Genomic DNA, 14,311 nt, shown 5'->3' with positions numbered 1-14,311 from the left:
GATGATGGCTTCAAAATCAATTTATTCCCCTTACCATTAGTCTAAAATATATCGTTGTATAAAAAATAAACCACTAAAAAAAAATTTAAATGTATGGGCCTAGCCCAAATGAAAGTATTTGGACCCAACCAAGGCGAGTCCATTGATTGAGTCTCCTTATAAAGGGAACCGATCTAACGACTCTTGTTTAATTGTGTAACTTAAATACGAACATTTGATTTCCACTAAAAAAATCTATTTCGTCGAAAGGAGAAGTAACAATATTCTTTATTCATCCTTACAAATGGGGCTTTATTTTTTGTCAAACGATAGCGCTAGTGGGTTAAATTGTTAATTATTTGCACGCACTTCTGATTGGTTCCATCCATCCCCGACCCTAATGAATCGAGTATGAAGGGGTCAGTCAGTCAAGCGGTTCGGGTTCTCGGTCGGTTCCCGTTCGCCTGCCCCCCCCGTAGTCCATTAGCGGGTAGGGTGGTAAACTTAGAGGGCGCCCGCCTCCTCTTCAGACGTGTCCTCGACAACTTGACGACTCTTCGATATTCACTTTTGGGGGCAAGAGTGATTGGTTGCTGGGTAGGGGGATTAGTGGTGATCGAACCCGTACTAAAATGCATATACATGATTGCTTTCTGCCACTGGTAAAGCGTCATCCGCTTATAAATGAGGCCCTTTAACAACCCGGAAATTGTCAGTGGGCCTAAGTGACCTATTGACCCAACAAGAGATATTGGGCCATTAATATTGTTTGAGGGTCCCGACACCTTTTGTTTTCGTACGTTTTTTTGCATCGATTGCCTTTGGTCGGTCTGGTTTCGGTTTTTGGAGCCTCCCCTTTCCTTTATACTTCTTCCGATTCCTGCCTCTGTTTTCAGGTTCCCTTTCTTTTCCGATTCCTGCTTCTGTAAAAATCTCTCAGAACCAACCAACAGATATTATCTCTGAAAATTTGAAAACTTAAATAATAAAAAAATGGAAGGAGAAGGAGGAGAAGAGCTCAGCATACAGGAGCTGACCTCCAGTCTCTCGACGTACAAAGATCAGCTTCACCAGGTCCCCCACTCCACTCTTTTGTTCTTCTTCTAATTTGTTTCATCTGTTTTTATTCTTATTACGATGGTTAATTTTCATCGTTGCAGTCGATACATGCTGTGACTGTGATTAGGGTTTATTTGAATTACTATTCAATTAGGGTTTTTCTCTTACCATTATACCAATTATGATACAATTAACCTGTTTAGGTTTATTCACTCCCCTTTCTATTGAAAACAAAACACTTTCCTCCAGAATTTTGATTGATCTTGTCTTGGTAGCAAACCAAACTAGAGAAAGGGATAAATTTTGAAATTCTGGTATTTAATGCGTGCAGTTAGTGATTTCACTTTAGGAATTGAGTCTACATAATCTACTCTCTGTCTGCATCCGTGGTTATTTAATACCATAGAAATTGAAATCATTGTACTATTCTATATGTAATGTATGTGTATTCGAACTTTTTCTCTATTTAAAAGCCATGTCCAAATGTATACTGTGAATGATTTTCAGCTTGTTTTGTTGATTTTAAATTGTGGTAAAACATTTATTATTCATACAACAAGGTTGAAGTTTCTTCCTTTGCCATTGAACCTCGTGTATAATGTTTATGTACAGCAAGTTTATCTCGTTGTATTCTCTTGTAGATATGTTTTTTGTAACGATTTCTGCGATCCTCTGGATCAGGTGAAGGAGCTTTTAGCTGATGATCCTGCAAACTCTGAGTATGCTGACATGGAAAGAGAGCTCAATGAGGTATCTGTTTTGTCTGTTTCTCTTTGTATTATATTTTTGTATAGATATTTTTGTAAGGCTAGCCGACATTCACCTCTCCCAGACCCTGCGTAAAGCGGGAGCCTTGTGCACTGGGTACGACCTTTATTCGTGATTTCGATTCATTCCTACTGGAACTCTCCCTTTTTTTTTCTTTTTTTTTTTTGAGTTTGCAGTGTATAGGTCTCTATCTTAATGTTACTGTGTGAAAACTGAAGCAACATCTTCTCTGGCCCTTGGGATGACGGCCAAGTGTAGTTACTATTATAGGGATATCTAGGTTTTCAGTGCATTATCATTCTTCTTTTATTTCTTCCTTCTCTCTTTTGAAGGAATCATCATGTTGCTCAAACTAGCAACGCCAATTAACTGCTATGGCACCTGTGGAGGTTTATTTTCATTACAGGGTTGAATAAGGTGAGGATGGTTTGTGTGTTGAATAAAGAAATTGGAACTCTGGAGAATTTAGAATTTAGAAAAACATTAGATCCTTAGAGCTTCATCAAGTAGCATGTTACGTCTATCTTGGTTCCTTTGCAGGTGTGCTTTGTATGGTGATGGTCAGCTTTCACTCTCTTTCACCTGATATCCGATGTTCATGCTGAGATTCTAAGTTTGAAATTTGACAATAATTTTCTCTTTATGATGTAGCGTCTATTTGTATGTATGTTGTTTAAATTTAGGTTTGGGCTAAATTTATGATAATGCAGGTAATTGCTCTTACAGAAGAACTACTTGCAACTGCAAAGCAAAATCAGAATTCTGGATTAGGTTTCGGGACAAGTGATAGTGCATCACCTAGTTTGCCCCAGACTCAAAGGAATGAAAATGTAAGTTGACATCCTCAAGAATTTCTTTACTTTCTTTTTCTTTTTGTGTTTCTTTGTTGTTCTTGTGAGCGAATATATGCTTTGACAAGGTTACTCCTATAATGTGTTCTGTGGTATGTGGCTATGGAGAAATATGCTTTTCTTTTGGCTTAGGAATGATTTACATGAACAGAGTGTTGTTTCTCAAAAGGTGCTGTACTGGGGTTCTATATAAACACTTCCTGCTGTTTACTCAGTATAAATTTCAACTTCAGAATAATTTCAAACCATACTTGGTATACCAATGTGGAATTTTGTTCCCACATTCACTGACCTTTAGTAATGCATGTTATGAAGCTAATACCACTGTAATGTTTTTTGTGGGCTTTATCTACAGTGCATTTTTGTGCTCTTTTCCTTTATATTAAACCCATTTCAAATGAACTTTTCTTTTGACCCAAACAAAGCTGATATTACTGTTATGACTGTTTTCTTATGTTGGATTTTTCCCGTTTGGATCTTTCTCGTGTCCTGATGTGGTTACATTGTAATCATTCCTCATGTAGGATTCAGGGAATATTTCCGTTTATAATGACAAGTTTCCTGTTGGCACAAAAGTTCAAGCTGTTTGGAGTGAAGATGGGGAGTGGTATGTGAAATAGAGATGAATTTCAGTAGATTTGTGTTTCAATTTTCTACATTTGCTTTACCTTTCTTTTCTTTTTGTCTGTGGTTGATTAGTTGAATGTCCAGGTATGATGCCACGATTGAGTCTCTTACTCCAAATGGGTACTTTGTTACTTATGAGAGCTGGGGGAATAAAGAAGAGGTATGATTTCTCAGACACATTTGAATTGATATGCTTTTACTTCAGTAAGACATTCTTCTTTGAATTTTTAGGTAGTTGTCTCTAAAATCTGGTTTATGATATTTATTTTCTTTTATTGAAACATATTTTATTCCAGTAGAATTAAGTTTTATCTGGTCATAGAATTGACATTTTGAATAACAATGAGTGATGCTTTACTTGCTTCTTGAAAGTTATGTCGCCTATTATTCAATTTTGAAATGAAAACATATTTTTTCCAAATTTGGCGATGAAGTTAACTTAATATTTGAAGTTGTGGATCCCTTTTTTGTCTTTTTCCCGTAACTGATTCCATTTGTTATTGCATGTCCTTACCTTTATTTTGCTCATAAATTATTCTTGTTTTAAAATGCAACTGTGGTCTGCCATTGTTACATTTTTTACTTCAGGTAGATCCAGACAATGTCAGACCAATTCAAGAAGGGGCTGTCAATGCATTGCTGGAAGCTGAAAGGGTTGCTGAGGCCACAAAACAAGCGCTCAAAAGGAAGATTGCGCAAGCTGCTTCTGTTGATTTCCAATCACGAAGCTTACCAGCAAAACTTCGTATAGAACCTGATGATCCAGAGGATGTGGTACTTTATCTATCTATATCTATTTTGTTGGTATCTTACTGTACAAAAGTGTGGATGTGGTAAAATATTCATAGGACAAAAATGTTAAATCTTAAATGACTCAATTTTATTACACTTGGCCTTCCACAGTGTGCCAGAATTTTTGAGTTTGATTCCAGTTTATAGGAATCAAACTCCTTCTGCTGAAAAACTTGAGTCCTATAGGAGGAGTCATTCCAATTATTGAGTTCAATATTATGGATCCCACAATTAATAGATAGAAATCACATCTATTAAATCCACAGCTGTAGGGATGGTGTTACAGGAATCAAACTCAAGGTGTCTGATTTCTATATTCAGGAATCTAACTCACCTGAATCACTGTAGAAGGGTGTATCCTACTGAAGTTTTGTAGTTTTCATATGGTTTAAAGTAGGTAAAAACACTATAGCAGGAACCAACCACAGAAGATAAAAATGATATTTTGTACAATGTTATAATTAAATTGTACTTACGCTAATCTACACAAAAGCTGTTAATTATGAAAATTGAAGTTTCTGTTAAAAGGTTTTTTTTTGAAACATGCAACCAGTCATTTTAGTAGAATAATAAGATGTCAAATTTTGTTATTGACTCGACATGATATAAATTTGATTCACTTTGATAATTTAGAAATTTGGTAATTTTTCAGTGCATTAAGTGATTTAAACCCTTTTTTTTTCTTTGGTCTCAAGGATAAGAGATCCGACTTGTAGTACTAGTTTGGTAGCAATCAAAATTATTTTTTGGTCATCTATTATTTTCTTAAACCCTATAAGTTGTGGTATAATGTTTTAAAATGTGTTGTTACAACTTGTTTTTTGGGGACTAATTCTTGCCAACTTCAAAATCTACAGAAAATCACCAAACGTAAAAAGATACATGCTTTTAAGTCAAAGATGAGGATGGAACAACTGGAAGTTACACAGAATAAACGTCAAAATGCTTGGCAACAGTTCCAAACAACCAAAGGCAAGACTAAGAAGGTATGTTAGCTTGACATTTTGAATTTCAATGTGTTTGCACTATTTCTTTGGTTGGTGTTTTTCGAGGAACAAGAATATCGATTGCTTTAATTTGTCTGAGCACCTCTGGAGTGTTTCCAAAATTTTAACTTTTAGAGGTCGCATTTGGTGCGATAGCAAGTGCCTTCGCCCATGAGCGGTAGGTCTCGGGTTCGAGACTTGGGAGCAGCCTCTCCATAAATGGGGGTAAGGCTAGCCGACATTCACCTCTCCCAGACCCTGCGTAAAGCGGGAGCCTTGTGCACTGGGTACGATCTCTGGAGTGTTTCCAAAATTTTACATTGGTAGTATTTTCTTCTTTGTCTTAATCAAAATAGTGTTTTCCAAGGCGGTGAGTTGCCTTAAGTGTACCTCATCACAAAAGGTGGACGCATTACAGATTAGACAAACTGTTGCCACTGTCTTGTTTTAAACTTTTCTTCTTTTTTACGAAAGGCTTCATTATACAGAGTCACTTATCCAGAAGGTGTAACTTGTTACATTGTCAGATTGGTTTCTTTTCTGGACGCAAGCGTGAGAGCATCTTCAAGTCTCCTGAGGATCCTTTTGGGAAGGTTGGGGTGACTGGAAGTGGGAAGGGCTTGACAGAGTTTCAGAGGAGGGAAAAACACTTGCATCTCAAAGGGGGAACAGGTGAGAATGATGAAGAGGCTCCTTAGCTCCCTACTGTCTCCCTGCACTTGCTTAGCGACGAAAAAGAAAAAAAAAGGTCGTACCCAGTGCACAAGGCTCCCGCTTTACGCAGGGTCTGGGAGAGGTGAATGTTGGCTAGCCTTACCCCCATTTAGCCTTACCCCCATTTCGACGAAAAAGAAAAAAGAAAAAAGAAAAAAGAAACTACCTGATCTCTCAACTTGGTCAAAAGGTTTAGTCGTAACTGGTTAATCAAAACCTGTGGTATGCCATTGCCATATGTATTGTTCTTACCCTCGTGGTTATTATTGCCATAACAGTTGTCTTCCCACCGCTTGAGTTTGAGTTGTATTGTGTTAGGCGTTTATGTCGTGAAATGAAGCAATGGTTTGATTCCCACCTCATGACTTGTGCCAATAGGGTTGTATATACTTCTGTAGGTTTCTGCTCCCCCCAATCTTGTTTTGCTCCTTACAAAAAACTCACGCGACTTGGAACAGATTTTACATTCACTTTCCGCGCACTCTGAATAGACCTAATAAGATACTTAAAACTCTATTTGAGAAGGCTACCTCCATGTCAAACCACCGTTGTCCAAGAACAAGCCACTCAACAACGTCACCCCAGGATGTATGTCCAGCATTCTCATCATCCTTCCTCCTTAAACTTTGTTTGTATTGCTTCAAAGTTCTCCTTCCACCTTATGTCGGTAACATGAACAAAGTTGCTAATGAATCAATGTAGTTAGTGGTGGGTGTAGGTAAGCCTATCTGCTTATGGAGTTGCCTTCCTTCCGGACATATGTTGAAATGAATAGCTGCCTTTTGGTTTTGGGGATGGAAGTGGGAGTGGGAGTAGGAGTGGGGGTGGACCTCCTTAGACAGACTTTCTGATCTTTTGGCCAACATATTTATGTTTGACACCGACATCAAAACATGTTTGAGACATGTCTGTTTGATTGTACAAAACTATTATTCTTATTCTTATTATTATTGTTACATAGATTGGATGGTTGACTAGCAACATAAAAATGGGAACAAACTTCACTGCTTGTAGAAAAGTATTACATCTCTGTCTCTCACCATTCTAACTTTTTCTTTTTTTACCATTTTTTTATAGGATAATGAGTTGATTCTCATCTTGTGAATAACAAATTTTGACCGTACAAATATTATAATCGGAACTGTTCAATTTCTTAATATTTGAAGATGATTCTTACAAGAAATCATTTCAATTAGAGATCATTTAATCATTCAAATGTACAGAATAAATTTACGGTGTGGTGTGGATAACATTTTCATAATGAACCGTCCATTCAGTTAATGCATTTAGATAATTAAACAATCTTGAATTTGAATGATTTTTTGTAGAAGTAATTTTCAAATGAAGACTAATAAAATTAACGGTTCCGATCGTTAGTCAAGATACGGTAATCACACATAGATGATGCAATAAGGTTTTATATATTATTGATCATCATGTTCCATATGCATGCATCACCCCAAGGCTCATGGTTAGATTTCCTCTACAATCTACAGGAGGAGAGGTGGAGCAAATCATCACTCCACTAGGTAAATAGCAATAGGTAGCCGAGCACTCCTATTTGCCTTTATGACATTCAGAGAATCAAGGGATAAGGGATATCCTTCTTTCCTTTTGTTAATTACACAACATCTTTCTTCTTAATTTGGAATGAGTATCTTTGCCGGATCCTCTTTGTGAGGGTCCAGAAGATCTTTTAATCGTGTCCGTTTATCTTATATCGTGCAGTCAAAATTTATTTTAAATTTTTATTTAAATTAAACACAAATAGTATCTGATGAAAATTGATCACACGATTTATGATAAACAAACACGATTAAAGGATCTCTTGGATCCTCAGAAAAAGAATCCGGAGAGGATCTTCAGAAAGAAAATCCGGAGAGGATCCTCATTCATTGATTTGACACCGACTCAAAACGCATGGTTCTCCATCTTAATTATATATATATACATATCATGTTTGGTCTCTTTCCAAAGAAAAAGTTCAAAGTGCTCTCCAATGTATTCAAGGACAATGTGTTTGCCTACATATGCATTCTTTGTGAATCTGCTTTGGCCACCGACGCCGATTTATTTGGCTCTTAAAAATCACTTCATGTGGTACGCGAATTACATGAAGAGGAAATTAGTTTGTTATTAACATGTGGTGGACTACTTTCTATAATAAATAAATAAAATAGTCTAAGCTATACTTTAATAAAAAGAGAATTTTAACGAAAAGATTCAAGTACTGTTCACTTTAACGAAAAACCACATTTTTACACTAAAAAATCAACCCTTTATTTTTTTCCTTATTGTTAAAACTTAAAGTTTTCAAATCATTTTCATTAGTTTTCCTTAATAAAAAAAGGTATCGATACATGTAGTCCAATATCCTAGTGGATAGGGTGTTGGTTTCTATCCATGTGTCCCACATTCGAAACTTCCCCTTCCCCTAAATGAATGTAATAGTTTCGAACCTTCCCCCTCCCTTTAATATTAGATTTTTTTAAAAAAAAAAAGGGTATTGATACCACTTAATTTGAACGTTGGTAGTGTAATACAACCCCGTACAATAGGAGAATGACACATAGACAATATGTTTGATATGACAGTTTTACTCGTAACGTCGCGAGCAGACAAGTTTGCCCTAAGGTAAATAGGCTTTTATGTCACTAATAGACAATGTTTCTCTTGACCACTCATAATATGTCCTGCCATCGGGCCATACCCTGCCCAATGGTGGCTGGGCACCAACTCTACATAGTTTCCTTGGGTCTCTAGAGCATTTGTGCTCTTACCAACATGGATCTTCAAAACTGCTAGCTGGCAAGACTTCGAAGAAACCGTAATAGGGGTTTTCCCTCCCAACTGCTAGCTAGTATGCTATGCAGCCTCCCCTCCCAACTGCCTACTAGGGTTTTTCCCTATAAATAGTCAAGTCAAACAGAAGAAACAGTAATCGTCACTTACTACTCATAACTCTATCAAGTTCTCTTTTCTCTCTACTACTTATTTGACTTAGACATCGGAGGCCCTTTGGCGAAAACTCTCTTCTTTTTTCAGGATGTTCATCAATTAGGCTACTCTTGTAGGTGGAATTTCGTTAAATCAACCATGTACGAAATTTGCATCCACATTACTGATTCCCTTTTTTATTATTATTAAAGGATACGTATAGAATTTCCCAAAAATAGATAAGTGCAAATTAAACACGGCCTCACCTTAGAGCATCTGCAATGGGAGATGCAAAATGCCTTGGAATAAGCATTTTCATTTTTTTAGTTGGCCATAAATGGATGGAATCTAAAATACTCATATTGGTTGGAAAATATAAATTTACAATATAAAACATAATCTAGATTACATCTCTCAAATGAACGTGACCTATCAATCAAAGAGAGGAAAATGTGATCCAAATTACATCTCTCACACTAGAGTAGATTTAACTTTTACATCTTATGAAAATATAAAACGTAATCTAAATATAATTTTTACATCTCAAGTTTTGCATCTCTCCATTATATATGCTCATATTGATATAGAGTAATTTGGATTCTCTTATACGGCATGCGACTAATTTCTATACATAATACGAACATATATATGTGTATATGCGATAGATCGATCAGAGCCCTATATATTAATCACCTTCATTAATTCAGAGCTATTTTCTTAGAAATAATACCCTAAATATTCTTAAATAAGTTATGGTATATTATCATCCAGTCTATGATGTTTATAATCCTCCATGCAAGTAGTCTCATGAGCATGCAGCTGGGGTAGTGCACTTGGTGCTGATGAAGATGACGGGGTGCGAGAGTACCAATGAGACCAAAATAGATAGTTGAGGAAGTTGAGGAAGCTGAGGCCTGCCAGCAACCAATAGAAAAGGTCCAGTCTGTCTCTGTTGAGATTATTGTCACCCAGCCAACCACCACCACCTGATGAGGTTGTGATCTTATTCACCAGAGAGACAAGTAGAGAGCTCAGGTAAAACCCAAACGAATATGAGCAATAGGTCAAGGCAGTTAAAAATGCTTGCATCCCTTTCAAGGATTGTTTGTAAAAGAACTCAACGAGGCCTACGGCAGTGAACATTTCTGATAATCCAAAGATCAAGAATTGTGGGGTGATCCAAAAAATGGATATTATTTTGTTCGAATGCACAGCTGCATCCCTTCTCTTTTCCTCCATGATGGCAGCCGCGATCATCGAAAATGTTGCAAAAAAGAGTCCAAACCCTATTCTCATTAACGGAGAGATGCCAGAATTGTGACCGGTGAATTTTCGAGCAAAGGGAACAAAGAAAGTGTCGTAGAGAGGGACGAGGGCGATGAGAATGATGTAGGGGATGGATTGGAGTGAAGCTGGAGGGATATGGAAGGATTTGGTGAGCTTGGTGTCCATCATACTTCCTTGTTGGACTGAGAAAGTTTGGAGCTGAGCCAAAATTGTGTTGAAAATTATGGTGGAAGCAAAAATTGGAATAACTGAAAGCAGTATTTTGACTTGCTTCACTTGAGTAACGGTGCACAATCTCCACGGGCTTTCCTTTGAATTAGTGCCACCTTGAATTTTAATGCAAGCCTTGTCCAAGAACCTGATCATCATTAATTAATTTGGCAGATTAATTAAGCATACAAGATTGCAAGAGAAAAGACAATATATATATATATATATATATATATATATATATATATATATATATATATATATACAAGCATCGCTCAAGTAAGTACTAGTTGCTTTTCTTAATACTTCATACGTGGATAACCATATTTTGGTCTTAGTATTTTTGTTTATCTTAATAGAGGACATGCACGATGCATGGGAAACAAGATGTAGTTATTCTAGATATAAAATACTGAAATAAAGATTTATTTTTTTCCCTTTTGCTTTGTAAATTTACCTGAACTTTTCAGTGTGAAGAAAGCCGGCAGCGTCAGAAAAGAAAGTAGTATTGTCATGCAGCACATTGTTTTGGTTTCCATGGAGCAACTGTGGATTAGATGGACAAACCTGCTTTCTCTTTAGCATTGCAGCCACAAAAACCTAAAAAGGAAAATGATAGTTATTTACATGTTGTGCAGACTCCCATATATAGTATTCGAATTCGACAACCCACATGCATGTTAATCTTTTCAAACATCATAAGCCAACAAATTTGCATACCTACACATGCACATCAAACAGTACATTTATAACCGATTGTATGAACTACTATTCCTGATTGACCCATGAGATATATATTAGATTCCATATAAAATTCCTAATTAATTAAGAGGATTAAATTGGAAAAAGTTCAATATTATACTTGAGCAATGGGAGTGAGTATGCTTCCTTGAGGTCGCTTGTTCCTGTAATATAGGGTACCGGAAACCAAGCTGATTAATCCCATTGCCATGGCGGCTGCTGAGACTCCAAAGCCAACATCCATTCCAGAGTGAGTTTGGACCCACACAAGAAGAGTGAGGGCGACGAGTTCACCCATGGAAAAGGCAAAGTAGGCAGCGTTGAAGTAGGTGGAGAGTTTCTTGTACTGCTTTGGGTCATCTGGGTTGAACTGGTCAGCCCCGTGAGCGATCATGTTTGGCTTGACACAGCCACTCCCCAATGCCACCAAGTAAAGTGCCACAAAGAAGATTAATGACTTGAACCCTTTTGCCTCTACACACTCCTCTCCGTTAATAACGTTGCATGGCGGTGGTTTTAGCTGCGGAACGTGAGCTTGGACTGACAGTAATATGAAACCCTGCATGCATGCATGCGCGCAAATTCAGAATACATACGTATACCCTCATGTACAAAAATTAATAAATCAATTGTTTAATTGAGTAGAAACATTACTCAATCAATCAACTGTTAAGAAAATAATTATTCATTTATTTGAATGCGTGATTTTATTTTTAACTGAATTATTATGTCACTCTATATTGACTCACTCTCATAACATAAACAAGTTCAACAAATTGAATATGTTGTAGTTAGAGAGAGAGAGGGATAAAACAAAAAAGGTGAGATCATGATGAACGAAGGCTGAGCTTAAGCTAGGGGCAAGGTAGGTAGCTCTCACCGAAAGTTCCACAAAACCAAAGATAAGCATGGTCCAGAAACTCCCAAGATAGGAATCAGAGAGGTAGCCACCAACAAGGGCTAAGAGAAAGACAGTTCCAATAAAGTTTGTCACTACGTTGGCCGAATTCGACAAAGGAAAATGCATCTCATTTATCACGTATGTTATGAGGTTGTTCCCAACTGCAGCAATTCCCATTATCTCAAATGATTGAAGCCCTGTGCAAGAAAACAGAAATATCATACAACTTAATTACAAAGTAGAAAACAAAATAAGTACAATCAATAGTGAGAGAGTTTTGCTTAAATTAATTTAATTAATGGAGTTACTTAAAAATCCAAAATTTTGAAAGTTTATAATAATAGTCAATTAATACTACGCGGTCTAGTGTTTTCTATCCACTTCTTAAGTTTGACTCTCATGAATAGCGATTCGAACCAATTTATTATGGTTGGCCTAACTCATTATGCGGCTTAACTCAATTCCACAACAATTAACAAGTGTCTGTAAAAGATAAAAATAAGTGTTTAATAACACTTTTTTAAATATATTGTTGTATTAAAATAAAGAGTCGTGATACTTAAGGTGCGGCTTTCTTTTTTATTTGAGAAAAGGTGCGGTTCATAAGCTAAATCAAGAAACCGTTTCGGTTGCGTATGTACATTAGAATAGCAGTACATGCTTTCAGTGTGAGTCTCAATAATTAATTATTATAAAAGTTATATACAGTTTCTGACCAAAACAAAAAACAAAAGTTATATACAGGAGAAAATGAATTTTATAAAAAACCAAATTAGAGAAGTAATTAGAAGAAGATAGAGGATGTGGCTATACCAAGAACAAATGCAGCAGCTCTCATGCCACCATGCTTGGTAGGATTGGAAGGTCTGCCCCTCCAATCGACAGTCATCTCTTCAGCCATGTCAGATGTGTTAATGGCCTCAACTTTGTGATTCTGCCTCCTTTGTTCCATTTCCATATATGCCCCTGCTGCTATATATATGTATTTCTGTGTGTCTCTCTCTCTGGCCAAACTAGGAGGGAGGGGGAAAGGGAGAGGCAGAGGGAGAGGGAGTGAAGGAGGGCTGTGTAAGGTTGCCTTGTGTTGGTCTTAAGTTAATAATTCTGAATTGGAGGCAAGTGGGTTGTTCTAAATTTATAAGCCAAAACCAAGCTACTTGTGACGTCCGATTGTAAGCAAAACCAAAGTCTTAAATCCACTCACTATAACCACGTGGATGACACTTCATCCAGGAAAAAACGCTCCGTGCAGAGTCCCAACTTCCAACCTAGCCAGCTATTTCAAGCACTAATGATCTTATTAAGAGTACATCTCCAATGTTCTTCTCTAATTGCACTCTTAAGTTAAAATTTAAGCACTAATAATCTTACTAAGAGTCTCCGATGTGCTTTTCTAGTTGAGCTCTTAAGTTAAAAGACTTAATGGAGCTACAATTTGGACCTTGGGTTGTATTCTTTTCAGTTTCCTCCCAAATGGTTTATGCAATATCTAACGGATGATCTTGTAGGCGCCCCTATGGGCCGCTTTATTGTTCTTAATGCTATGTATTAGTTCGTATGGGGTGTCTTCACCCCCTCTATTCACAAAAAAAGAGAGACTTAATTGAAGCAAAGCACCCCTAAACTTAAATATATCCAAGTTTAGTTATGGTTGAGCTCTTAAGTTAAAAGACTTAGTTGAGCTCTTAAGAGTCCTCCAACTCCACCTAGTCTCACATAGTTGGTCCTTTAGTTAACTTCCTTAGTTTTTCTGTCACGTATAGGGACAAAAGAGTAATTTGACCTCACAAAATTAAACAGAATGAATAAACTTGGCTCCTTAGTTAATGGATGAGAATGAGTTTTTCCTCAATTGACCACACAGCGAGTTCATGAAACTTCATGCTTATAATCGAAACCATTCATACATTATAAATCACTATGTAAAAATCATATTTGCAAAAATCAATTAAATATGAGATCGTTTAGCATCAAACTGTATGAAAACAATGGTCGGATTTGGTAAAAGAATTATGAGCTTTCTATTTATTTGCTACAATTAATTGACCAAATAACTTTCGTTTTAATTGATTTTTGTAAAGATTATCTTTATAGAGTGAATTACAATATGAAATGTCTGATCATGCACACAATGTTTGCAAATTGGCCGTACAATATGAAAGGTCTGATTATGCACACAATGTTTGCAAATTGGCCACTAAGAGAACCTCAGAAGGAGATGTAAAAAATAATATGTCAAAAATATATTTGATGGTTAATGTGGCAAATTGAATACAAGTGCTAAATCCTCTTCTTTTCAATGGATGTGTCAAATATGTATTTTATTATTTTATTGGGCCGAGAGTTACATTAACTATTAAAAAATAATCAAAATTAATTTTAATTTTTATTCTATTGGTTGTTTATGGAACCCATGAATTAAAAAATTAAATTAAAAATATTTGACTCCTTCTTTGTTT

General features: G+C 36.4%; 2 protein-coding genes across 3 annotated transcripts; one reads left to right on the top strand and one right to left on the bottom strand.

The window, feature by feature from the left end:
* Window positions 1-794: 794 nt before the first annotated feature.
* On the top strand, window positions 795-6,138 carry LOC126601511 (uncharacterized). Of its 2 annotated transcripts, XM_050268235.1 has the most exons (9): window positions 983-1,053; window positions 1,720-1,788; window positions 2,139-2,223; window positions 2,347-2,636; window positions 3,182-3,264; window positions 3,369-3,444; window positions 3,873-4,058; window positions 4,934-5,062; window positions 5,590-6,138. In XM_050268235.1, exons 4-9 carry the CDS (start codon window positions 2,505-2,507, stop codon window positions 5,758-5,760), a joined length of 777 nt encoding a protein of 258 aa, XP_050124192.1. In that variant the 5' UTR covers window positions 983-1,053; window positions 1,720-1,788; window positions 2,139-2,223; window positions 2,347-2,504; the 3' UTR covers window positions 5,761-6,138. The 2 variants fall into 2 exon arrangements, with proteins under 2 accessions (XP_050124191.1, XP_050124192.1); XM_050268234.1 differs by lacking the exon at window positions 2,139-2,223 and having other exon boundaries at window positions 795-1,053; window positions 2,517-2,636.
* A 2,917-nt stretch (window positions 6,139-9,055) lies between these two features.
* On the bottom strand, window positions 9,056-13,070 carry LOC126601501 (protein NRT1/ PTR FAMILY 4.3-like). Its single transcript, XM_050268222.1, has 5 exons — window positions 12,666-13,070; window positions 11,832-12,049; window positions 11,073-11,510; window positions 10,668-10,810; window positions 9,056-10,358 (listed from the first exon to the last, which is right to left on the bottom strand). The coding sequence occupies exons 1-5, from the start codon at window positions 12,808-12,810 to the stop codon at window positions 9,464-9,466; spliced, it is 1,839 nt and encodes a 612-aa protein (XP_050124179.1). The 5' UTR covers window positions 12,811-13,070; the 3' UTR covers window positions 9,056-9,463.
* Window positions 13,071-14,311: the final 1,241 nt, after the last annotated feature.

Source organism: Malus sylvestris, chromosome 15 (genome assembly GCF_916048215.2).
Source record: "Malus sylvestris chromosome 15, drMalSylv7.2, whole genome shotgun sequence".
Taxonomy (NCBI): Eukaryota; Viridiplantae; Streptophyta; class Magnoliopsida; order Rosales; family Rosaceae; genus Malus; species Malus sylvestris.
Note: the sequence above shows the minus strand (reverse complement) of the source record. Positions and strands in the feature narration are given on the sequence as shown.